Raw genomic sequence first — 27700 nt, forward strand, 5'->3', positions numbered from 1 at the left:
TGACTTGTCAAGCTCTCAAGAAATACAGAGAATTGCACCTGAACTTCTGCCCTATCTATATCAACTCACTGTCAAAAGACTCACAGTATCATATTTCAGACAGTAACTTTATAAACTTGGGCACCTAGAGAAATTCTTTAACAAACTAAAACATTTTCAGGGTGACATTAATGATAGACATTTTTTAGATATCATATGTAGGCCAGAATTGCAAAATGGGTTTGTACTGCAAATTTTCCCAAGTTCTTGTAATTAGTGTAACCATGATAGATGGAAAATAACAGCAAGAAGATTTTCTTCTCATCTGCAGACCTGTTTGCTTCTATTCATCATTACCAAATACTAGTGTGAAAGATAGCCATAAAGGTTGGGCAATGGAGAGTCTGCAGCTGCTCAATGGGTATTTTTGGAAAGTGACGTGGCCTCAGGACTCACAAGGACCCTGAAGGAAGATCTGTAATACTAATTGGGGGAAAGCAATTCTCATTCATCTGGCTTGTCCTGATATCATTTCTTGGCAGTAAAAAGAGACTAAGATAATGTGCATATCTGACAATTGGGAAGTTGATGAGTTAAAGTAGTACTTGATATCATCTCTCCTTTCTGGTCATCTGGCATCAGTGTTAAAATGACTTTACATGGTCAGAATCACTCAAGTAGGATCCACAGTTAATATGACATGGCAACAACTAAAACAGAATCAGTGCATGTTGCTAGTTGGTTCAGTCTTCAGATATATTTAGCCACCTGTTATGTTTTTATCCAAAGAACTCCCATTCTAAAGATATGATGCATTTAACTTTATTTTTTTTCCCTCAATACATTTGTCTTTTTAACTTTGTCATGACTGATAAGGGACAGGTACACACATTTCCTATAGAAAGATATACATATTTCTGGTCTGGGACCTAGTACTAAAGTACCAGCACTGTAGTAGTTAGTATTTAAATAGTAGATTATTTTAAAATGCAGTAGTTTTTCTACATATGAAATAGATAACTAATAAAAAGCCTACTGTATAGTACAGGGCACTCTATCCAATACTCAGTAATGACCTATATGGAAACAGAATCTAAAAGAGCGAATATATGTGTATGTATAACTGATTCCTTTTGCCACACAGCCAAAACACAACAACTATACTCCAATAACAAATAAGTAAAGGCAGTAGTTAAGAGAATATCCTCAGGGCTCTGAGTTATGTGAATTTGAATCCAAGTTTAGTTGTTTACTATGGCTTTGTGACCTTGAGGAAGTTATTTAAACTGCCTACACCTGAAGTCATCTATAAAGTGAAAATAATAAGGTGAAAACAATATTGAATCTGTAAGATAATATAAGTAAAGGGCTTAGTGGAGTTCATGGCATACAAAATTATATTCTTCTGGTAATAAATGAAATTTAACAAATTTAAGTTACATTATAGTATAATTCACTACATCTGTGTTATAATTATCAGATTTCCTCATGAAATTTCTTCCCATCACTTGTAACTAGCTAAAATATTGAAGTAGGAATATATTTTCTTCTTCATACATTTTTCTCCTAGGGGTTCCTGCTATTAGCTAGGATATAGACAGACAAGAGATGGGAAGTGTTGTCTTCATGTTAAACCTGAATTTCCCAAACAAGGTCAATACAGAAACTCATTTCCTATTTGCCTGGGTGAGTCTTTCCCTTTATTTTAGAAAAGGAAAACATTTTCACAGAGCCTGTAGGAGACTCTGATGTGAGGGTATTAGTTGGTGAAAGAGAAGGTAATCGTTCCCTTCTTATGCACTTGGACTGAGAGCCATCAAAGTAAGTTATCACCTGTTCTCACATCCGTTGAAATCTTGATTGGTTCTCTAGCAAAAGTACTCCTTACATTATATCTCCCCACTAGCTCTGGGAAACAGCATGCCTGCTTTTACATTGAAACTTCAGTGGTTGCACTTTAAATAGTTTTATCCTTGTATGGAGGAATGACTTGCATGTACTATATAAACTTTTTTTTCTCTGCAAAGACTCATAAATTATTGCTTAAATAGTCCCTTCAGGAATTCAGATCCTCTTATCATTGCTTTTATGCCTCTTTTCGCCTAAAATATTTAAATTTGAAGACCATATTATTTCTCCTAAGCTCCCACCCTTTCCACCATTTTTCAACTAGTCATGAGAGAGAGACGAAGTCTAATTTGTAACATGAACTATATACTTTAGGAATCAGAAAGCAAACGTTGTGAACAAAACAGCTCAGAAGGAAACATTCAAAGATAGGGGAAACACACTAAATTTGAAATGAGAAGAAATATTTTTAGTTTCTTCATCGTCTGTTTATGAACCATGTGACCTCAGGCAGTCACTAGATTTCTCTGAATCTTAGTTCTATCACCCACAAACTGGCAGTCAGTGGCTGCCTGACCTGCTTCTTAGAGCTTCGGTGAAGAGAAAATAAGACAATAAAGTATTCTTGCCTGGAGAATTCCATGGAAAAAGGAGCCTGGCAAGTTACAGTCCATGGGGTCGCAAAGAGTCGGACGCAACTGAGTGATTAACACTTTCGCTTTCATAATGGTTTATGTAAATTGCAAATCCCCGTGAAAATATTTTTAGTAGTATAGAATTAACTATTCGGCTCCTCTCCAGAAACTCTCTTGAAAGGTTCCAAAGAGTTTGCTGCCCCTTGGAACTGGGGACCATGCACTGCCCTGTCATATTCACTACGCCAGAACATCAAACACCACATAATCATTCTTTTGACATTAGAATATATTGATAAGAAAGGGATTATGCAGAAACATACTGACATTTTACCTCAAAGATAGTGAATCATTTTCCTTTATCCTATTTTTAAAAGCAAACTCTTAAAAAGTCACAATATTGATTAATACAGTCCCTTTATCCACATAATATAACATATTCTTCAAACGTTTTACTATCTATGACTAGCCTTAAAATCTCAGATATTTAAAATAATTTTTTTCATTTATTACATACTATAAAAATTTTACGTGTAAAAAAATATTTCCTACTGAGCTAAAACTGTCCCAGTCTCATGGGTGTTTTTAAAAAGTGTTATTCTCCATAGCACAACAACAAGTTGTTAGTTTAAACTTATGTTCTGAGAAGTAAAGAAGGAAAATAACCATTGGTATTAATAATGTAAAACAAAAGGAAACAACAACAACAACAAAAATACGAATTAGATTTTTATATATGATATAACAGAAAGGATTAAATGACCCCAGAATACCATTCTTCCTGGGCCTAAAACGAAAAATCTCTTGACATCCACAAACAGTAAGTTGCAATGTGCTTTAAATATGTACACAAACATCTCTGAAATGCTTAAAAAGAGAATTTTTAAAAGTGAGACACACTTAAATCTAACATAATAGTAACACGAGTAACATATAAACTGAAATAGAGTATACTAGCTCACATCAATAATAAAATTACATTGCCTTCAGATCAGATGTGCTAACCCGGCTTCTTCCTCTCCTCAAATTCTTTTTAGAAACATTTATCTCAAAATTGGAGCATTAACCAGATGCCAGCCCCACTTGAACTAAGAAGTAAGAAAGATGGAAGTTGCCTTAGGATAGCATTTCCCAAAATGAACTTCACAAAATTCTGGGCTTCAAGATGTTCTTTTTTAAAAAAATGAGTTTGTTGCAGGAAAGGGATTCTACGGTCAAATAAGTTTGTGAAATACTGTTTGCCATATCTTCCTGTTAGATATTTGCAGTATACATTAGTAGTTAAATAGTTTTAGTACCTCTCCAGTTAGGCTTATCAGTAGCTTATTTGACCTGAGAAATGTGTTTAATGTAACAACTCCTCTAATTTCTGTGGAACATACAATTTCAGAACTGTTTCTGTCCTGAAAGAACTTCAGCGTTTCTAGAAGAAAAGGAAGAGACCAGTGGCAGTAAAGACCTAAACTTTTATTTTGTGTCTCAACCCACATGGCACATCTTCACATGAGTATGTGTGGTTGAGGAATTTGGAAAAGAAATTCTTAGGGAAATAAATATATTTCTCTGCTTGCAGTAGATTAAATTATGTGTTCCAATTCATCACCCCACTCCTGCCCAATCATAGCATTATTATTCATGCATATCCTAGCCATGGTCTCAGCCCTCGCCATTGGGCTTGGCTATGTGAATTTCTATGGCCAACAGAATGCTAGTGGACCTGAAGTGACTGAGACTTTCAATGTGCTTGTCCCGTTGTCTTGCTCTCTTCCACTCCTGCTTTTCCCATGAGAAGATCATATCTCAGGCAGCAGCTGTTACAAGTCATAGTTAACCCAGAGTTAACTACCAAGCTGAGCACTGCCTAGAATGGCCAGTCTTTAGCCAACCTATAAATGTGTGGACAGAAAATAACTGCATATTGCCAGTGAGTTTAGGGGTAGTTTTTTCCTACTGTGTGTTCATGGAGTTTGCTCCAAAATAATTAAAACTGCTATAAATGTCCATAATAGCTAAAAGAGAACATAAGAATGAAATCAAGTGATGTTTTGTAGGGCAATGAATTTGTAGATTATTGTTTTATTAATTCCTTTTAAATTCTTGAAAATGATGGCCTGTCAAAAGCATGTAATTGTTTGATATCTCATTTCTCTTAGTATGGTTATCCTGACATTTTAAAAGAAAATATATACTCAAAGATAACCCAGGTTTCCCCCATTTAAATAAAATTATGTAATGAAAAACATTTAATTGATCTGAATATAAATGTTAAAAGAAATACAACTGCAAATTAATACATAAAGACCAAAGATTCCACAAAAACCCCAATTATTATCAAATGTCCTCAAAATATTAATTTTAGTTTTTCAGCTATTCAGCAAAGAGGATGAAGGAGTAGCTCAAAAGATCCCCTGCTTACAGAACTAGTCACTCTGGCATGACAACCTATAGTCCAGTGGGCCCTCACTGTCCCAGCAAGGCCTTCACCCCTAGACACCAGGCAAAGACCTGTGATCTTGATAAGAATTGTGCTCTTTTTCTCCCTAGAGAAACTCCACCATCTCTTTTCTTCATTCAAGTACATAATCTAGTCCTTCCTCTCTCCATTTTTACATGTTCCAGCCTCCTCTGCTTCTAGAATCAATGAACTGTCTGTAAAGTGGGTAATAGTAGGAATTCAGTGACTCTTATATATAAAAGTGCCTTACCTGTTGCTTAGTAAATGTTGATCCATCTCTCTCTTTCCCTGCCTATCTTAACTGTCTTCCCATTTCCTTAGTGGTAAGCCAGTGAGGCATAGATAGATGGATGGATAGATGCATACATACATATATAGATATTTAGAGATCACTGGACTGCTATATATATCTGTCTCATTGCATGTATGAATATGAATTAAGTAATCATAAGTAAGAAACTAGCACTAATGGTAACTGTAAAGATTCACATTTGTCCTTCTAGATGCGACTGTGACTCATTAATGGCCAGCCAAGGAAAATGCTATCTAAAAAATATAGGATCAGGTGACGTGACAGACCTGGATTTAAATCATAGTTTTAGAACTTACTGTCAAATAAGTTAGTACCCTCTCTTCAGCCAAGTTCCTTACCTGAAAATTAGGAGTAAAATATTTAATAAGATATCATCAATAAAAGACAATATCAAGTACAATATTATATGAACTTAGCACAATGCCAAACACACAGTCAACACTCAATAACTGCTGGCTATTATAATTACTGTACAAGAGCTGACTTTGTATGTGATAATCCATTTACTTTATAGTATAAGTAATACCTTGAAACAAGCACTCTATTAACATTATCTTCATTTTAAAATTGCTATCTTTATGAGCTGAAATTCCTGGGCAAGAAGGAAGGAAGATTTATTATATTAATTCATTTCACTCCTGCCATATTTCTGATCTGCTTTGCACATCAGATAGCTAGAGTTTAGGGGTATCCCTGAAAAAAACCCTGAAGGTTAATGTGTATCATTTACATGCTTCAGAGCATAAGCAAATTACTGGCTGGTCAGATCAAGGTGAAACACAGTAGAAGGAACCCACTGTGGCCACACCTCTATTTTAAGGCTACTTGAAAGGGGGAAAAAAAAAAACCAGATTGAAGCATAGCTATTTTAACAAATAGGAGTAGGAGTGATTAATTACTTTTTACTGTCATTCAACAGCATGTCATCCAGGGAGTAACCTCATTTCTCCAATTCCCATAAATTTAATAGAGGTCACATCTTGGCCTACTTGGCTGAAAAGCACTGCTCCTAAAACCCTGATGGTACTTTTAAGTTCAGTGATGTGTGAACATAATTCTCTGCATCTCTCAGCCCCACATACTCTCTCTCTCCCAGGGAGACACTTTAGTAGATCTATGTGGCACCATGTGGAAAGTTACAAGGGATGAGCTCTCTGATTCATTCCTCTTCCATGTAATAAGATGAGAGAAAATTTAAAACCAATGAGTGTTATTCTATGGTGTAGAGATTCTTTCTAGTCTGTTAAGAGAGTATAAAAAGATCTTAAAATTGAAAACTATTAGTTATGAGACCCTTGCAGCATGAACATTTAACTTGGTATCTAAAAGAGACTGTAAAGATCCCAATGACAAATTGGCAGGATAGGATGGTGGTTAGCTCTTGTGCCTAAAGCCCATCCTTCTATATGCATTAATCCACAGGAAGATCATTGCAAAGGTCTGCCAGACACCAGGTAGGATTTTCAAAAAACAAAGCCTCAAGGAAAAACAGATGATAAAAAGCAGGATATCGCCTATATCTACTGCATGCCCAACTCAGAGACACGGGGCCTTTTGCAGCTAGAATGCCAGCAGTTCCCCACTGTGTTCAAGGACTCATTTCTGGGGCTCTTCGTGCTATTTCATCCCTTAATTCCACTATTAGTATTCTCTTTTTATATCTATGCAAATGTCAATCCTTTCAACATTTAGGAAATGGAAATTGATAAGCAATGGTTTATGTCCCCTTGACATACGAATGAGAAGAAGAGGTAGTAAAAGAAAGAGCAGTGAATTCTAGGGGTTGAAGTTTGCTTGTTTTTTTCTCCTTATGATTCTCCAGGCAAAGGAAGTTCTATATGTAAGTTCTAATAGTACCAAAGTGAGCTGCAAGGAGAACCAAGAAGAAGCTACCAACTCAATCTCTAGTGTTTGGTTTGGACCAATCTCTTGCGCAGTCAGGCCTTAAGAAAGATTTTACATGGTAAAAAGAAGGGGAACCATTAAACTCAGATGGAGTACTGAACTCACATTCTCCAACAGAAAAACCACTGGAAGTTTACATGAGAAGTTCCACTGAATGGCTAACAAGGATACTAGGTACTAACAATTAAAAAAAAAATAAGTATTGAACAGAATAATTTAGGACAAGGAGATTGATGTGAAGGAAAGAGAACATTCCATCAATTTTAGCCCCTGGGAAAACCACTAGATTTCTTTTGGCATATATTTTTTTATTTTTTTTAAAACACACTGTATAAGTTTCAAGAGGTTATCTTTGTAATTCAGCATCCCTATACACTATAAAATGATCACCAGCACAAGTCTGTTCACCATCCATTATCACGCAGTTGACTTTCTCCCCCCATAGGTTTCAGTATTTGTCGAATGGGACAAAATGTTTTATCTACTTTACAGAGATACTAAAAAGTCAGATGTAGTTATATACAAGAAAAAGTCTCAGAAATTATAAACATTTGTTAGTAATAAAGTCTTTAAAGTCTTTCCTGTTTTCAATATTGTCCTCTATATTTCTGATCTGTCACTTATTCTTTACATATTGCTTCTAGTTTAAAATTTATGCTACAATTTAATTCTCAATTTCTTAATAATTTTATTTTCTTCAAATCCCTATCTCACTGTTTCAAAACAACAAATGAATACTACCTTTTCAAATTATCTTATATATTTTGATTCAAGGGAAGATTTTCAGGATTCAAGATTAGGCTTTCCAGCCTCTTAATCTTTGGCTTTGTTCCTTCTATACCAGCTTTTTTTCTCAGGGGTTTGTCCCATGTAGTAAAGAAGGGTCCCTCAGCATTGAGTTCCTACAGTCATAACACCTGTACCTTGAAAAAGGCTACCACATGGAGTAGGAGGCACTTCTTTAGACAAGTTCAAATTTATAGGATGGGGAAAGAAATGCAGAACATGAAAGAACTCCAGGCACCCATGACTGATTTCATAAAAATAAACAAGAAAAAGCGTAAGAGCATAAAAGACAAGCGGTAAAGGGCCTGACAAATGGTAAATAGTCCACAAATGATGAAATATAAATGACTAACAAATATGCAAAATGGTCTAGTCTTACAAGTAACCAAGAAAAGCAAGTGGTAACATTTTAAAGAATAAGAAGCACACACTTTCTTAAAGAGCTGTTGGCAAAAAAAAAAATTGGTGAAAATGAAAGCTGTGAATTTTTTTTCCTAAGTAAAGCACACAACACACTTCTATATGAGAAAAGCTAAAATAAATGAGTTAAGTATTAATTAAAGATATTAGTTTTTTTAAAAAAGTACAGAGAAACAAAACAAAATCCCTTAGGAAAGCAGAAGGAAAAAATAACAAAGCCAACATAAAAACCAAAGCAATGAATTAGGAAGAAGAATATGAGAATTAATAAATTAATCTACGAGTATGTTGGATTTAAGAAAACAAAATCAAATCCCTGCAATTCCAATTAAGAAACAGAAAACAGAACTATATAGTACTAAGAGCAAAAAAACAGAATGACATCACTGCTACACAGGCATTTAAGATAGTCTAAGAATATAATGTTCTTCACTATAATGACAGATTTTAGAATCTGAATGAAACAGATAATTTTATAAGAAAATATAAATTAACAAAATTAATACAAAACATTGAAAACCTACACATAACAATAATCAAAAAAAAAAAGAGGTTACAAAAGCTGGGCTGAAATTTTTTAAATTATTTCCAAATGTTCCAGAGTACTGAAAAAGATAGGAATCTTTCCAATTTGTTTTATATGGCCAGCATAAGCCTGACACTAAAGCGTGGTACACATAACTCAAAATAAATTATATATTTGGAAAAAAATCTAATTAAATATACACTGCTGCTGCTGCTGCTGCTAAGTCGCTTCAGTTGTGTCAGATTCTGTGTGACCCCATAGACCACAGCCCACCAGGCTCCCCCATCCCTGGGATTCTCCAGGCAAGAACACAGAAGTGGGGTGCCATTTCCTTCTCCAACGCATGACAGTGAAAAGTGAAAGTGAAGTCGCTCAGTCGTGTCCGTCTCTTCACACCCCATGGACTGCAGCCTACCAGGCTCCTCCACCCATGGGATCTTCCAGGCAAGAGCACTGGAGGGTGTTGCCATTGCCTTCTCCAAAATATACACTAAGTGAAAATAAATCTATATGAATTAGAATATCTCAATTGTAAAATGAATGAAATTCATGGTGTATACATACACATGGCCAATACATATGAGAGCTTGCTTTAATAGCCAAATTAAAATAAGGTGCCTTTGTTGCCCATATGATTAGCAAAGAATAGATTAAAACATTTCTAATACCTAGTGTGCATGAGGATATAGGAAAACAAGAAAGACACTTTGTTGGCAAAAGTATAAGACTTTTCTGGAAAGCACTTTCATGTTGTATATTTTCTAAAATATGCTTTTGGGGATTGTAATGTCTATGCCTGACTCGGCAATTCCAAGATGTAAGAGGACATTATAACAGATAGAATATGAAAATTTAGAAATGATCAAATGTGTGAACAAAGATGTATACACAAGGCTATTCAGTGTATATTATTTATGACATTAAGAACTCTCAGTGTCTCTGGAGAAATTTCTCATTAGGAAAAATATTAAATGGGGATCTAGTAAAATTATGTAGCCATTTTGAAAATGGCATAAATTTATATTTATTAATGCCCAAGATATATTCAAAGAAAGAAACATGTTACTATGGATAATGAATAATATCATTATTGTAAATGGAAGGATAAAGACGTAGATAGATGATTGATCAATAGATAGAAAACTAGGTAGGATGGAGATATCCACACCAATATCTAACATTTAAGAATGGTCATTTTTATATAATGGAATTGTGAATTATTTTCTCTTCAAAATTTCTTAATTATCTAAATTTTTAACAATTTAGTAAAGTTCTTTTCATTATCTGTGTCAAAGAACCAATTAGTCTTCAGTTTTGTCCCAATCTGTTGCAGGCTGATATTTTAATAAATAGAGTAAAAAAAAACTTACTAGAAAAAATGAAAGGAAATATGACACAAAAATACAAAGCTAGCAAAGAGAGATAAGAAAGCCTCCTTAAGTGAACAATGCAAAGAATAGAGGGAAAAAAAGAATGGGAAAGACTAGATATCTTCAAGAAAATCAAGAGATACCAAAGGAACATCTCATGCAAAGATGGGCATAATAATGGATAGAAACAGCAAAAATCTAACAGAAGCAGAAGAGATTAAGAAGAGGTGGCAAGAATACACAGAAGAAGTGTACAAAAAAGATCTTAAAGACTTGGATAATCACGATGGTGTGGTCACTCACCAAAAGCCAGATATCCTGGAGTGTGAAATCAAGTGGGCCTTAGGAAGCATCACTACAAACAAAGCTAGTGGAGGTGGTGGAATTCCAGCTGAGCTATTTCAAACCCTGAAAAATGATGCTGTTAAAGTGCTGCACTCAATATGCCAGCAAATTTAGAGAACTCAGCAACGATCATGGGACTGGAAAAGGTCAGTTTTCATTCCAATTGCAAAGAAGGGCAATGCCAAAGAATGTTCTAACTACCTTATAACTGCACTCGTTTCATATGCTAGCAAGATAATGCTCAAAATTCTTCAAGCTAGTCTTCAACAGTATGTGAACCAAGAACTTCCAGATGAACAAGCTGTATTTAGAAAAGGCAGAGGAACCAGAGATCAAATTACCAGCATTGTTTGGATCATAGAAAAAACAAGAAAATTCCAGAAAAACATCTCCTGCATTGACTACATGAAATCCTTTGTCTGTGAGGGTCACAACAAACTGTGGAAAATTCTTGAAGAGATGAGAATATCAGACCATCTTACCGGCCTCCTGAGAAACCTGTATGCAGGTCAAGAAGCAACAGTTAGAACTGGACATGGAACAGTAGACTGGTTCAAAATTGGGAAAGGAGCATGTGAAAGCTGTACATTGTCACCTTGCTTATTTAACTTATATGCAGAGTACATCAGGCCAAATGCTGGGCTGGATGAATAACAAGCTGGAATCTAGATTGCCAGGAGAAATATCAACAACCTCAGATATGTAGATAATACCACTCTAATGGCAGAAGGCAAAGAGGAACTAAATAGCCTCTTGATGAAGGTGAAAGAGGAGAGCGACAAAGCTGGCTTAAAACTCAACATATGGAAAACTAAGATCATGGCATCCAGTCCCATCACTTCATGGCAAACAGATGGGGAAAAAATGGAAACAATAGCATATTTTATTTTCTTGGGCTTGAAAATCACTGCCAACAGTGACTGCAGCCATGAAATTAAAAGGCATTTGCTCCTTGGAAGAAAAGATATGACCAACCTAGACAGTGTATCAAAAAGCAGAGACATCACTTTGTCAACAAAGATTCATATAGTCAGAGCCATGTTTTTTTCAGTAGTCACGTATGGATGTGAAAGTTGGACTATAAAGAAGACTGTGCCCCGAAGAACTGACACTTTCAAATTGTGCTGGAAAAGATTCTAGAGAGTCCCTTGGACTGCAAGGAGATTCAACCAGTCCATCCTAAAGGAAATCAGTTCTGAATATTCATTGGAAGGACTGATGCTGAAGCTGAAACTCCTACACTTTGGCCACCTGATGTGAAGAACTTTTCCAATGGGAAAAGACCCTGATGCTGGGAAAGCTTGAAGGCAGGAGGAGAAGGGGACACCAGAAGATGAGATGATTGGATGGCATCACCGACTGAATGGACATGAGTTTGAGCAGACTCTGCGAGCTAGAGAAGGATAGGGAAACCTGAAGTGCTGCAGTCCATGAGGTTGCAAAGAGTCGGACGTGACTTAGTGGCTGAACAACAGCAATTTTATTATAATTCAACAGATACAATATTTCTCTGTCAAAGTACTGTGAAAGTTTCTAAATGCTTGCTCTCTGTTTTTGTGCATCAGTATCATGAAGTGTCACCATGTAGCACTGACGTAGTGATTAAACACACAGACTCCAGGGCCAGACATCTAGGTGTAAATTCAAATTACTAACACTGTAACCTGAGAAGATTACACTCCAAACTTCAGTTTCCTCATCTGTAAAATGAGTAATGAAAAATATGCACTGAATATTTGTCCCTCCAAAATGCATTTGCTGAAACCTAATCCCATATGTGATGGTATTTGGAGGTGGGGACTTTGGGAAGTGATTAGGTGTCTTGAAGGTGGAGCCCTCTTGAAAAGGATTTATTCCCTTATAAAAGAGACACCCCCCCCAAAAAAAAAGGAGATTCTCAGTGAGCTCTCTGGTTCTCTTTCTGCTATAAACATTATTCATGTATGGATTTCTCTGTGAACTAAAGTCTTCATTTCTCTGGGATAAGTGCCCAATGTGTACTTGTTGAGTTGTACAGTAGTCACTTGTTTAGTTTATTAAGCAACTGCCACACTGTTTTCATCACTGGCTGTACCATTTTACATTCCCATCAGCAAAGTGTGAGTGATCCAACTGGTCACCATTTTGATGTTATTGCTACTTTTTAGCCATTCTACTAGGTGATATCTCACTGTAGTTTTAAATTACATTTCTCTGATGGCTAATGATGTCAAACAATAAACATGTTGAACATCTTTTTATGAGCCTATTTGCCATCAGCATGTCCTCTTCAGAGAAAACTCTGTTCGTGTCTTTGCTTACTTTCCAACTGGATTCTTTTTTTTTAACTGTTGAATTTTCAGTGATTCTCCAGGGCAGCTGAGCAAAATATGTTGTAAGATGGAGTATTTTATATTTATGTTGACTACATTTGATTGGTTAATGATGTTGTACAAATCATCAGGATCTTTGCTGACTTACTTTCTAATATTTCTATCACTTGCTGAGAGTAAGAATATAAAAATATCCAGCTATAATTATAATGTGAGTAATGCTTTAGATTTTAATTAGAAACATAAAAATAAAACTATATAAAAAGATGGGGCTATTATATATAATTATAATTTATTATAAAAATATAAAAATTATGTTAGGAAATATTCAAGAAATTAATGGCAATTAGACATGGCAATAGAGTTATGGGTAACTTACTCTCCATCTTTTTTCTTTTGATAATTTCCTGAACAATTAAAAAGCTTAAAAAATTTCCAATTGAATGATATATACTGTAATTTGTAGATAATTAATAGCTAAAATAATGCCTCATTTTTAAAGATTTATTGTTCTTTCCTAGATCTGCAAGGATCACTCAAAATTATGTCCCAGGAGTATGGTGGGCAAACAGTCATCATACAATATTCTATTAAGTGAGAATCTATTAGCAATATCAATCTTACTAATGATGATACTAATTAAAGAAAAACGTGTGGTTGTATTTTTAAGAATGGGACCCATAACATAGTATTTAATCTTGGGTTTTTTTCTGCTATTATTGGGCTTTCTGTTATTTTTATCTGTGTTTTTAAACAAACTTTGAAATTCCATTGTGCCACAATTTCTGAAAATAGGTTTGATATTTATTTCTTAAAACAACTTTGAAATACCTTAGAAAAAGGTTTTATAACTTTTTATAAACTTTTAATAACTTTTTATAACTCTGAAGTATTATCAGGCTATTTTCAGAAAACTATCAAATATATTTTGTAAAGTATGTATTTTTTATTAAAATTTTAGCCTGTGATTTTAATTTACTACTGAAATTTACTATTAAATTTTGAAATTTTAATATCCAGTTTCTCATGAAACCAACAACTATACCCATAAGAGTTTTTACTTCATTTTTCCTAAAAAATTATGCTTTTAACTTGTCCATGCTTTTTTTAAAAGCAAAAATTTCACACCTAATTTTTGTTTTATAATTCAAAGTCTTCTCATTAATTTACTATATTAGGTAGTTTAAAACTTTTTATTACCTTGTTTCCATGACTTTTTTCACATAAGTCACCCTTCCTGCATGCAAATAAATACATCTCATATTGAAGGCAATGGCACCCCACTCCAGTACTCTTGCCTGGAAAATCCCATGGACGGAGGAGCCTGGTGGGCTGCAGTCCATGGGGTCGCTGGGAGTCGGACACGACTGAGCGACTTCATTTTCGCTTTTCACTTTCATGCACTGGAGAAGGAAACGGCAGCCCACTCCAGTGTTCTTGCCTGGAGAATCCCAGGGACGGGAGAGCCTGTTGGGCTGCCGTCTGGGGTCACACAGAGTCAGACACTACTGAAGTGACTTAGCAGCATATTAAAGTCTTTCATCTTCTAGAGAATTCATTTGTTAGTCTTCACAAATGACTACCTGAAATTTTAAAATTCAGCAAAATATCTGAAATGTTCTTTATAATCCTGATACCAGTACTTTGTCTATATTTTCTATATTTCTACCTTTAACATCATCATATTTGTAACAATTTGCCTTACTGCAAAGCTTATTTCAAAGGCACATCACTTTGGAAAACAAATAAGGTAACCTTTGATAAAATCAGAAAGTTCTCTATCTTATAGTACTTGATTGATAAATCACGATCACCACAAATATACAGGCTGTGTGTTTTTCCATTTTAATATGAACTGAAAAATTATTATTGTCTTTCCTTGCTTACAGTTTGGTTTCACAAAGTATACACTCTGGAGTGTTAAGATTGATCATTTTATTCCTTTTTTTGGCCTTGAAACTCACAGAAGTAGAGACAAACATTAGATCAGGCGCTTATTTTTCACTTTCTTTCAGTGTTCTCAGACAAAGTCTTAATGTTATTAAACTTGAAGGTCAGCTTCCTCTTGCCATGTAGAATCTGAATGTCCTTGTGGAAGTTACTACCCTAATGGTCCCTGTATTCATCCCACAAAAAGTATGCCTGAGAAAGGAGCTATATTTGCTCTATCACACCTGATATGAACAAAGAGGAGGAAGGGGCAAAGGACATATACAACGTGGGGCTTGTTTCCTTTATGTTTAAGATTTTAAACAAACAGGCTTCTCTGTCCCTGGAATTCTCCAGGCAAGAATACTGGAATGGGTAGCCATTCCCTTCTCCAGGGGATCTTTCTGACCCAGGGATTGAACCTACATCTCCTGCATTGCAGGTGAATTCTTTGCCTTCTAAGCCACCAGGGAAGCTCAAGATTTTATGTGAAAAAAATCCATGAGGTTTGAGCATTTAAGATTTGGGGGAAATATGCTGATTTAATTTAAAGGATAAAACTACTCAAGAAAGTCTAGAATTTTAATACAATGATATGCTAACAAATGGCACTACATAATTTCTACTTATGTTGTTTTCCACTGACTTTTTAAAAAGCTGTGCTATCCAAAAACATTTTTTCTACCTAAACAACCGTTACTTTAGGTATCTCAGGGTCATATAGGATCAGACTGGTAGAAGAGGAGAGATGCTGTCTCAAGCTATCATGTTCAGACTATAACACTTTCTTAAACTATATTTTAAAGTCTGTTTACAACCACACTGACATTTGTGAGGTCATACTCTCAGGAATAGTTACTAAATCACTGTTAAATACTTTGTCTCTTTTATTATGAATTTTATCAGGTAATCTTTATAAAGCATCAAAACTTAGCCTTGACTAAGGTCATTTACAAATACTTTGTATCTTCCATAAAAGTCTTTGTTCCCCCACCTTGCCAAATAATTGAGAAATGTATTCTGAGGATACATGGATAGAAGTTGACTCTTTTATGAAGGGCAATTAAAGGGGGAAAAACCTTTATGTCTGATTTTGTGTACATAGTTGTGTGGGAAAATGCATACTAGATTATAAAGAGCTCTCATAATTAATAAGTAAAAGATTACAACACCAATGGAAATAGCCAAGGAATGCAAAAACAGGAATTTACACAGAACTAAAAATAGCCAAAATTTATTAAAAAGACCTATTAAATAAAACCAATTTAATTAGACCAAATTAAAATGTAAGGGTAGTATTTTTTGTCTGATGATTATTAGTAATTAATAAATATTTATTGACTGAATGTATGTAGTAAAAAATTTATCCCATCAAATTGGAAAAGACTCTTTAAAATGATATGAATTATCATAGTTGACAAAATATCCAGGTAGTACCAGGTAACTAACAATTCAAACGAAGGATGTGAAACATCTAGATTTTCCTTCAGCTTATAGTTGTTGGATAAAATTAAGAAGAGAAACACATTTTGGAACAGAATAAACCCATTCTCAACCTATTTGCACTTTAAAAAATAGACAATAATGTTAATGTAAATGGCAAGGCAACCTCAACTTAATCTATAAAAGAAAATTAGTTTAGATAACATTTCTTAAAAAACAGGATTTAGAATACAAGAAATCTTACACAGAGATATATACAAATAGATACTAATCCTCAAACATTACTATCCCTGGTGAGAAAAGCATACAGGAAATAAAAATAGCAAATAGCAAGAGCAAAAATGTAAAAATAGCAAAGAAGCAGATATTCTGAATAAGGTCACTAAGTGGTGATGGAGTCTCTCCTCCCCCATCAGCCTTGATTCTAAGGAACAGTAGAAAACTCTAAGGGGGAAAAAAAAGTACCAATCTATCCTTGTCATATTATTGATACTTCTTAATGTTTGGGGTTCTCTCCCCAAAATTAATTATTTTCTTCCTCTACAGTTTATCTATGGTGCCCAGAAGCCATTGACTTCCTGGAATTTTTATTAAGAATTCCACATTCCTGCCATGTTTTTCAGATACTGTGGCCTCTGCCAATAAATTCTAATAAATTTTCACTTCTTTTCTTTCAATAACATCCTAGAGAATATGATTCAGACTCAAATTAATCACCAATCATGTTAATGGCTCCTAGGAGTTTATTTCCGATACCCCTTATTATATTAAATCAAACTCGATAGTGTGCTAGATCATTGCTTAGCTGGGTTTTCATAAAAGCACTGGTATTTAATATGATTTATACCTGGTTTTCTGTTAATATCTTTGCTTATTGTGTGCTTTATTTTTAAAACAGACATTCTTAGCTAATGGCACCCCTTTAAAATATATCATACTTTTAAAATATTTTACAGGAAGCATTTTACAATAAAATGCGTTACTTATAGTCACTTAATAGTGAACAGGAATAATTTAATTTACAATCAAAATGTTAATATTTTACTTGTTTGGAAAAGTGTATGTATATATTATGTAAAGTTTATTTAAAAGATCAATTATTTGTCAAGATGATTAGAAAATTTAAAGCCTTGTATTTATTTTTCTTTTAAAGCTTTGCAGCAAAGGGGCGGTTCTGGGAAAACCATTTGAAGCATCTGCTGAAGATATAGCTAGTGTGGCAAGTTTCATTGAGACAAAGCTTGTTGCATGCTATCTGCGAATGAGGAAACCTGACCTTGCCCTGAATCATGCGCACAGGTAAAATGAAGGGTTAATAACTGCAAGTAAGTACTATCCATGCAAGCAGAGGGTGTGATGTGAGCTTGTAGGATTAACTTAGACTCCATTGAAATGTAATCACAAAACTAAAACCATCTCTTTATTACTTGATTTATGTTAAGCTAGACAATCATAGAGATCACAAAGGGCATCTCAAAACCTAAGGGAAGAAATAAACCCATCATTAACTATCATAAAGCAGGACAAAATAAAAAGGCAGGCAGCTGCAGTAGCAAATGACTGCAGGAAGAAAGGAGGGATCGAATAAGGTTAGGTAAGGGGTGAGAAGGAGGAGAAAGATTTCCAAAACTGACTGCGATACGAAGAATGGTAGAAAGAAATTCCAGCTATGAACCATGAGCAAAGACACCAAAGCTTATGGCTTATTTGGTGATAACACAACTGATTCAAAGGATGTTATGAAGGGGCAAGTGCGACAACTGCCCAAAGGTATGAACCACCTTTTTATCATTGTCCTTAAAGATTCCCTTTATGTATTTCTACCCTCTTCAGAACTCTGTATTAGCTTTTGGTTTCCTAGAATCCTCAAGGTTACCCAGCCCTATCTTTTTTTTCTATAAAAATGTCCTCTCCTATGTCTTGTTCCCTAAAGACCTTGATCTTATCATGGGAAGTATTCAGTTTAATTTACCGCAAAGATAAAGTGATTATGTTACATCTTTTAAATAGCTCTTTTCTTAGAATTATGATTCCTCTATACCTCCCTGCCTAATTTAGAGCAATTTATCTAAAACTTTAGTCTTGTTCATTCTCTGAGCTCATACATCCTGGATTTCTTTTGGACACAAATAACAAAACTAATATCAATATGAAAACATAACACCTTCCCTGTTAATAACCAGTAAAAAAACATGACCATCAATTATATTAAGATTCATTATGTGAGCAGATCTGCCAATACGCTAAAACTCATTTATAACTCTACATCCAATGATATAGAAGTTCCATCAGATATTCTTAACAGCTCTATGGAGACCTCAAACTTACACGCTTAAGTTTGACATCGAGGACCTGCTGACAACAAAATCACTCTGAAATTTCTAAGATAACCTGCTGGAAAGAAACTTTTTGCTTTAAATAAACTGCAGAACCTAAACACAGATTCTCTTTGATACCAAAGAAAATCTGACTCTATATTTTCTAGAAACACCTTATGCAACCATAGTTTCCAAACCCAATATCAGGACATATGGTTACATTGGAAGAATTTTATTTCATTTCCATTTGAAAGGGCCAATATTGGAAATGTAATGTATACTTCAGTATGTTAAAATATTGGAATTTCTGAGCCACTTGGGTGACTTGTAAGCACAATAAAATATTTGAAATTGGGAATAGCCCAGAAAATCTATAGGCATACATAAACAATAATGAATTGAGATGCACCTGAAAGTAATTATTTATCACCTTGTCCATGGTTTTCACTACACATATGAAGTACCATTAACATTGCCTACATATTAATCAAAATATCTCCTGGATTTTAGAATGGTTTGATGGATTTTCAAATCATTTTTGTAATCATAAAAAATTGTAAATGGCATGTTCATGCCAAAATTCAATTCAGTGTTATAAAAATAACAATGAACATTAATCAAAATAGTACTATAAGAAACAATAAAATGCTATGGTTCCTAAGGATGCAAGGATTAGTTTCAATAGGTTCGCTATTTAGACTTTGAAACTTTTGTTTTAAAACTAAGAGTGCCCTTTCAAGTCCTTAAAAATTACTGAGGGGAGGGTATACAATATAAAGATGAAAAGTAAAATTATCTTCCCTATTATGCTAGGATTAACTTCTGTATCCTTTTTATTCTATTGTAAAATAATTTTTGCTTCTGTTTCTAAGTTGAACATTAACTAAGAAATGGAAATCAATAGAGGTTAAACAGTGAATTCATACAATTAATTATGCACTAAGTGAAATAAATCATTTTTCTAGGCTTGTCATGTCGCAGAACTACAGAAATCAGTGCATATGATTGTAATATTCAAATGTTTTTAAAGATCTCAGATTTTTAAAATAGAATCTGACACGTAAATGTATTTCTCAAAATAAATAATCAGAATATTCAGTCTATAAATAGCTTATAACCATTAGTTATACACTGAATGCAGAATCTTTCTTTTGTATTATTACCACACTGTGATGGTTGATACTAATCATGGATCAAAATTAAAATATTCACTTTTTGCATTTATTTGCATTCCTGAAGCATCCTTTCTTTAATTTTATGTAAATTGTGAGGCCTACTGCATATCTTCAGATTTGTTAATACAGAAATTAGCTTGAAAACCATCATGTAGTTTTGCTTTTGATAAAAATAAGTGCATATTGTTTTGTCACGTAGAAGACTACAAGAACCATAACTGTATGGTTTTAGGTTCAACAAAGATACATTTTGAAATTAATTAGCTGAGTACTGCCATTTAAAATATGCTAATAAGTAAGACAAAGGCTTTGAAAAAAAAGTGGAAGTGTTTGCCTTTCAGTCATGTCCAACCCTTTGTGACCTCAAGGACTGTAGCTCGCCATATTCCTCTGTCCATGGGATTTCCCAGGCAAGAATACCAAAGCAGGTTACAATTCCCTTCTCCAGGTGATCTTCTCCACCAGGGATTGAACCCTGGTCTCCTTCATTGCAGGCAGATTCTTTACCGCCTGAGACACAGGGAAGACAATAAAGGCTTTAGAAACAACTATAAGCAAGTTTTTCTTTTTTAAATAACATATCCAAAGCACCATATTTGGATGTCATTTTTTTTTTTAACTTCAAACCAAAGTAATGCCTACACTCACCAATCGAACATATCAACTCTGTGCTCACTTCATCAAACTACTGTCATTGTTTGTCAGTGGTGTCTTGATCACTCCTGAGCCTGATTTCTAATTATTGCTATCTTATCAAGAACGGAAATCCTGCTATAACTCTTTCTTCTCATATAATTATATGTTGATGTATATAATTCTAAAGATTCTAATAATACATATCACCTTTTTTGCCTATTTCCCATCTTTAGACTGATGTTGTTTATGGTATAGAATTTTTTCTTTTTTGGCCTTTAAAAAAATTAATTTATTTTTTATTTATTGTTTTCTGTCAAACCTCAATATGAACCAGCCATAGGTATATCTCATCCCTTTTGAACTTCCCTCCTCCCATCTCCCTCCCCATCCCACCCCTCTAGGTTGATACAGAGCCCCCATTTGAGTTTCCTTAGCCATACTATGCTGTAGAATTTTGATGCCACTAGGTGGCAGACAAGATGAAGTCGAAAATAGCAAATATGTAGAAAACAGCCTCTTTTCAAAATTGTTTTATAATGCTCTCATCTATGTTCATTCTTTCAACAAATATTTATTGAATGCTAACCAAGAGCCTGTGCTAGGCAGTAGGGTAGCAGTTGTAGACAGGAATTGTGTTGTCTGTACGCATTAGAAGAGGTAGCAAAGTTTAAAAAACAAATATCAATAAATATGAGAAAAAAGAGTGTGATAAATGCCACAAAGGTAGTAAATATAATTTCACATTGCAGAAGCAGTATCATTTATTAAATCAGATTCATGGAGTCTTAATCTAACTGCCCAGGTTTTAAATGTGATTCCCCCACTCACCAGTTCATCTGAGTTTAATTCTCCATAAAATTGGGTTATAATAACTGTGCCTACTTCACAAATTACATCCCACAAGGTTTTGTGAAAATTAAATAGAAACCCATGGATTCTTTATTCCAGCCATGACAGAGTTACTGGTATAAAAGGACCTGCCTTCCTGCTATAAATAAGTATAAAACTAGGCAAAACATATGAAACAATTCTTTTTAGGCACTGGAAAATGGTCACAGCAGGACTTTGATCCTTGTGAGATCAGCCATAGGTATATCTCATATATAGGGTAGTACACACGGTGACTACCATGGTTTTCCTGACCAAACTCAGGGAGTTGAAGATCAAGTTAAACTTTAATCTGAATGAGCGAAGGAAGCAGAAATTAGGATATCAGTTCAGTTCAGTCGCTCGGTCCTGTCTGACTCTTTTCAACCCCATGGACTGTAGCACGCCAGGCTTCCATGACCGTCACCAACTTCTGGAGCTTGCTCAAACTCATGTCCATCGAGTCGGTGATGCCATCCAACCATCTCATCCTCTGTTGTCCCCTTCTCCTCCTGCCTTCAATCTTTCCCTGCATCAGGGTCTTTTCCAGTGAGTCAGTTCTTCGCATCAAGTGCAAAACTCCAAGTATTGGAGTTTCAGCTTCAGCATCAGTCCTTCCAATGAATATTCAGGATTGATTTCCTTCAGGATGGACTGGTTGGATCTCCTTGCAGTCCAAGAGACTCTCAAGAGTCTTCTCCAACACCACAGTTCAAAAGCATCAATTCCATGCTCAGCTTTCTTTATAGTCCAACTCTCACATCCATACATGACCACTGGAAAAACCATAGCTTTGATGAGATGGACCTTTGTCTGCAAAGTGATGTCTCTGGTTTTTAGTATGCTGTCTAGGTTGGTCATAGCTTTTCTTCCAAGGAGCAAGTGTCTTTTAATTTCATGGCCGCAGTAACCATCTGCAGTGACTTTGGAGCCCAAGAAAACAAAGTCTCTTAGAATATCAGATATTAGAATATCAGTCTGCTAAAAAACCCTGTAATTTACAGAGCAGGTGACTGAAGGAGAAATAGGTATGTGAGGGGGTTGGGGGTAGAAGACTGAATGAAGATTTGCTGCAGGTTCTAGACCAATATGAAAAGTAAGACTTCATGTAGCAGAGACTGCCTGCTGCAGGACCAAGTAATAAATGAAAATACCAGAGGAGCTGCAGTGATAGGAGATACTGAAGAACCAGTGTTAAGAGAGCTCACTGAGTACCTCTGGCATTCAGTTAAAATTCCTGAAAGACAATGCTTTAAGAGTTAGGACCATGACCTTCAGAAAGAATCACACCTTAGAGTTAAGCTCAAAGGCAAAATTGACCTAGCTGAAAAACCACACCTGACAAGAACAAGAATATTTGCCATTTAACTGCCTGATAAGAAAAAAATTCTACACGTTTGCAGGGATGATGTCATAATCTCAATTTCTTACAAAGTTTCATCCAAAATGTTTAGTATAAAACTAAAAATTACTACACATTCAAAGGAATAGGAAAATGAGACTCATATTTAAGAAAATAAACAGTCCATAGAATAAGGCCCCAAGATGACCCACATGTTAGAATTGGTAGAAAAAGATTTTAAAGAAGCTGTAAAAAATAGGTTCAAGGATCTTGAGGCAAAGATGGCCATAATAAGTGAAGAATTGAGAATCTCAACACAAAAATAGAAACTATAGAAAAGAAACAGATGGAGATTTTACCATGGATTAATGAACTATTAATATCTAAAATAAAAATATACAGGTTGACTTTAACATCAGATTGAAGATTTAGTACTAAAGAAAGGTTTAGTGAACTTGAAGACAAATCAATAGCAATTACCCGACATGAACACACAGTATCATTTAAGATATTTTAAAAAATTAACTAATGCTTCAGTGACTTATTCTCAGACACAGTAACAAGTCTAAGTAACAAGTAACCTACATGGTTTTTCCAGTAGTCAGGTATGGATGTGAGAGTTGGACTATAAAGCTGAGAGCCAAAGAATTTTGAACTGTGGTGTTGGAGAAGAGTCTTCAGAGCCTCCTGGATTGCAAGGAGATCCAACCAGTCCATCCTAAAGGAAATCAGTCCTGAATATTCATTGGAAGGATTGATGCTGAAGCTGAAACTCTAATACTCTGACCATCTGATATGAAGAATTGACTCACTGGAAATGACCCTGATGCTGGGAAATATTGAAGGCGGTAGGAGAAGGGAACAACAGAGGATGAGATGGTTGGATAGCATCACTGATTCAATGGACGTGAGTTTCAGGAAGCCTGTCACCAGGAGTTGGTGACAGACAGGGAAGCCTGGCGTGCTGCAGGCCATGGGGGAGTAAAAGAGTCAGACACAACTGAGCAACTGAAATGAAATGAACTGAACTGAGCTGAGCCACATGTAACTGTTTCCAAGAGAAGAGAGGAAAGGGCATAAAAAGTAGTTATTGGAAATTTTCCAAATTTGGTTTGAAAAAAGAGTAAGACACAGTTAGCCCCAACTAAAATAAATATAAACAGAACCATATCTAGGAACAGCAGAGTTTTGAAAAGCCAAGATGGAGAGAAATTTTAAAGGCAGATAAAGGATAACAACACATTATTCACAAGGGACAATGATACAAATAACAGGTAACATTTAATCAGAAATATGGAGGCCAAAATACAATAAAAGAGGAAGCTTAAAGTGCTGAAAGAAAAATGATGTCAAATCAGAATTCAACAAAAAAAATTCTTCAAAATGACAGTGAGATAAAACATTTTTATATAAAAGCTTAAAAATTAATAGAGCAGATCTTTACTTTGAAAAATGGTAAGGCATAACCTGAAATAAATGACAGTATATTTAAATTTGGATCTATAAAAGGGAATTAGAGCACCAGAAAGTATAAATAAATGAGTAAACTTAAACAATATATTTCTTCTCAAAATTTATTTAAAGATGAATGACTATTTAAGGGAGAAAACAGCATTTTATTATATTATCTAAAGTAAAAATAATAAATAGTAAGATTACATATTTTGATGTGAGATATTTGACTACAATATCACAAAAACCTATGGGAAGAGGCACAAGTGGAATTTAAGTACTAAAGTATTTTGTTTTTGTTTCTTTTTTTACATGAAGTAATAACAGTAACTTTTTAAAAGAGTTAATAACAGTATTAACACTTAAGTAGCTTGGGTTAAGTTAAAAATGCATGTTATAATCCCTAGAGTATCATTAAAAGTATTGAAAGTATAGCTAGGAAACCAATAATGAACTGATTATATACTAAACAATATTTAATGATGTGAAAATAAGTCAAGAAAAGAGGAAAAGAAGAACAAATAATGAATGAAACAATAGAAGATAACATCAATACTCTAAGGTTGAACCAAATCATTAGTAATTACATTAAACATGTTAAACCAATTGCCTAAACATTCCAGTTCAGTTCAGTTCAGTTCAGTTCAGTCGCTCAGTCTGTCTGATTCTTTGTGACCCCATGGACTGCAGCACACCAGGCCTCCCTGTCCATCACCAACTCCTGGAGTTTACTCAAACTCATGTCCTTTGAGTCAGTGATGCCATCCAACCATCTAATCCTGTTTTCCCCTTCTTGTGCCTTCAATCTTCCCCAGCATCAGGATCTTTTCAAATGAGTCAGTTCTTCACATCAGGTGGCCAAAGTATTGGAGTCTCAGCTTCAGCATCAGTCCTTCCAATGAATATTCAGGATTGATTTCCTTTAGGATGGAATGGTTGGATCTCCTCGCAGTCCAGGAGACTCTGAAGACTCTTCTCCAACACCACAGTTCAAAACTATGAATTCTTTGGCACTCAGATTTCTCTATATAGTCCAACTCTCACATCCATACATGACTACTGGAAAAGCCATAGCTTTGACTAGATGGACCTTTGTTGACAAAGTAATGTCTCTGCTTTTTAATATGCTGTCTAGGTTGGTCATAGCTTTTCTTTCAAGGAGCAAGCATCTTTTAATTTCATTGCTGCAGTCACCATCTGCAGTGATTTTGGAGCCCCTAAAAATAAAATCTGTCACTGTTTTCCACTGTTGCCCCATCTATTTGCCGTGAAGAGATGGAACCAGATGCCATGACTTAGTTTTCTGAATGTTGAGTTTTAAGCCAACTTTTTCACTTTCCTCTTTCACCTTCATCAAGAGGCTCTTTAGTTCTTCATCACTTTCTGCCATAAGGGTGGTATCATCTGCATATCTGAGGTTATTGATATTTCTCCTGGCAATCTTGACTCCAGCTTGTATTTCATCCAGTCCAGCATTTCTCATGATGTACTCTGCATATAAGTTAAATAAGCAGGGTGACAATATGCAGCCTTGATGTACTCCTTTCCCAATTTGGAACCAGTGTGTTGTTCCATGTCCACTTCTAAATGTTGCTTCTTGACCTGCATACAGATTTCTCAGGAGGCAGGTCAGGTGGTCTGGTATTCCCATCTCTTGAAGAATTTTCCACAGTTTGTGGTGATGCACACCATCAAAGGCTTTGGCATAGTCAATAAAGCAGAAATCGATGTTTTTCTGGAACTCTCTTGCTTTTTCCATGATCCAGAGGAGGTTGGCAATTTGATCTCTGGTTCCTCTGCCTTTTCTAAATCCAGCTTGAACATCTGGAAGTTCCCAGTTCATGTACTGTTGAAGCCTGGCTTGGAGAATTTTGAGCATTACTTTGCTAGTGTGTGAATGAGTGTAATTGGTGGTAGTTTGAGCATTCTTTGGCATTGCCTTTCTTTGGGATTGGAATGAAAACTGACTTTTCCAGTCCTGTGGCCACTGCTGAGTTTACCAAATTTGTTGGCATATTGAGTGCAGCACTTTCACAGCATCATCTTTTAGGATTTGAAACAGCTCAACTGGAATTCCATCACCTCCACATGCTTTGTTTGTAGTGACGCTTCCTAAGACCCACATGACTTTGCATTCCAAGATGTCTGGCTCTAGGTGAGTGATCACACCATCGTGATTATCTGGGTCATGAAGATCTTTTTTGTACAGTTCCTCTGTGTATTCTTGCCACCTCTTCTAATATCTTCTGCTTCTGTTAGGTCCATACCATTTCTGTCCTTTATTGAGTCCATCTTTGCATGAAATGTTTCCTTGGTATCTTAATTTTCTTGAAGAGATCACTAGTCTTTCCCATTCTGTTGTCTTCCTCTATTTCTTTGCATTGATCAAAGACAAATATTGTCAGTCTAGATTAAATTAGAAGGTTCAACCATGTGCTATCTCTAAAAAGACATAGTTTGAAAACAAAAGAAAGAAAAATGATATGACATACAGTAAATATAAAAACCTCTCTTTATGCCAGGCTTAACTATGTTAATATCAGACAAAGTAGATACCAGGAAAAGATTTATTACCAAAAATAAAAATAAGGCTCTGTGAAATTTTGAATATTTGAAATCTGACAGTTTGTTTTCTTTACAATAAAATTAAATTAGAAATCATTAACAGTAAGATATTTAGAAAAATCCCTCCAGATACTTGGAAATTAAACAGTACCCCTCTAAAGAAGCCATCACCCTAAACTATAAAATAACAAAGAAATCAATTTGAATTTCTGCTTTATCCCTTATAGCTTTGACTTTCACAACTAACTTAACTTCTCTTTGCCTTGGTTTTCTTATTTTTAAATCTAAGTAAAATAATTTTTGAAATCATTCCTAAATCTTAAAATGTCAGATATGTATTTTGTTTCAATCCCACCACCAATAACAAATGCAGATTATTTTCAACGGTAATAGTAATAAACTCTATATTCACATAGAGAAGACTTTGTGCGTGTGTGTAGCAGAATTTTATCAAAGTGAAAAGGGACAGAGAAAACTTCTGACATAGACATCAGAAGGGGGGCGGAGAGTGCCCCCTCACTAGTGTTAATAAGGGAGTTATATACTCTTTAAATTAGTTATTCAGTTCAGTTCAGTTCAGTTGCTCAGTCGTGTCTGACTCTGCGACCCCACGGACTGCAGCACGCCAGGCCTCTCTGTCCATCACCAACTCCCAGAGTTTACTCAAACTCATGTCCATTGACATGAGTTATTACAATAAATCAAAAGAATGTCTCAAGGTTGTAAAGATCTTACTAGACCCACTCCCATAATTTACATTTTAAGATAACAGGATTAGCCAGAAGGTTTTCAGGAAGGAGAAACTGTCCTCAAGCAGGACACATTGTTGTTATATACTGGCTAGAACAGAGTTTAAACTGAGTTGTTTGATGTGTAATTATCAGTTCTGGGCTTAAAGAAAAAAATCCATTTTATGTGACTAAGGAATGTAGAGGGGGAAAAAAAAAGTTTGTCCTCTCCTCCTCCTTGAGAACCCCAAACCCCTATCTCCCCTTCAAGAGCCCCAGATCCCTTTCTCCTCCTCAGGGACCCCAGACTTATCAACCTGCCTAGGAATTGACTCTCTCATTCACCCTTTT

General features: G+C 35.1%; 1 protein-coding gene across 1 annotated transcript in view; it reads left to right on the plus strand.

Annotated features, from left to right (window-relative positions):
* The window catches only part of SPATA16 (spermatogenesis associated 16), a 242192-nt gene that overhangs the window by 30319 nt on the left and 184173 nt on the right, over positions 1–27700 (plus strand). Inside the window, exon 2 of the mRNA XM_005675304.3 lies at positions 17420–17565. Coding sequence (XP_005675361.1) covers positions 17420–17565 — 146 coding nt within the window. The remainder of the gene's footprint in view (positions 1–17419; positions 17566–27700) is intronic.

Source organism: Capra hircus, chromosome 1 (assembly GCF_001704415.2).
Source record: "Capra hircus breed San Clemente chromosome 1, ASM170441v1, whole genome shotgun sequence".
Lineage (NCBI taxonomy): Eukaryota > Metazoa > Chordata > Mammalia > Artiodactyla > Bovidae > Capra > Capra hircus.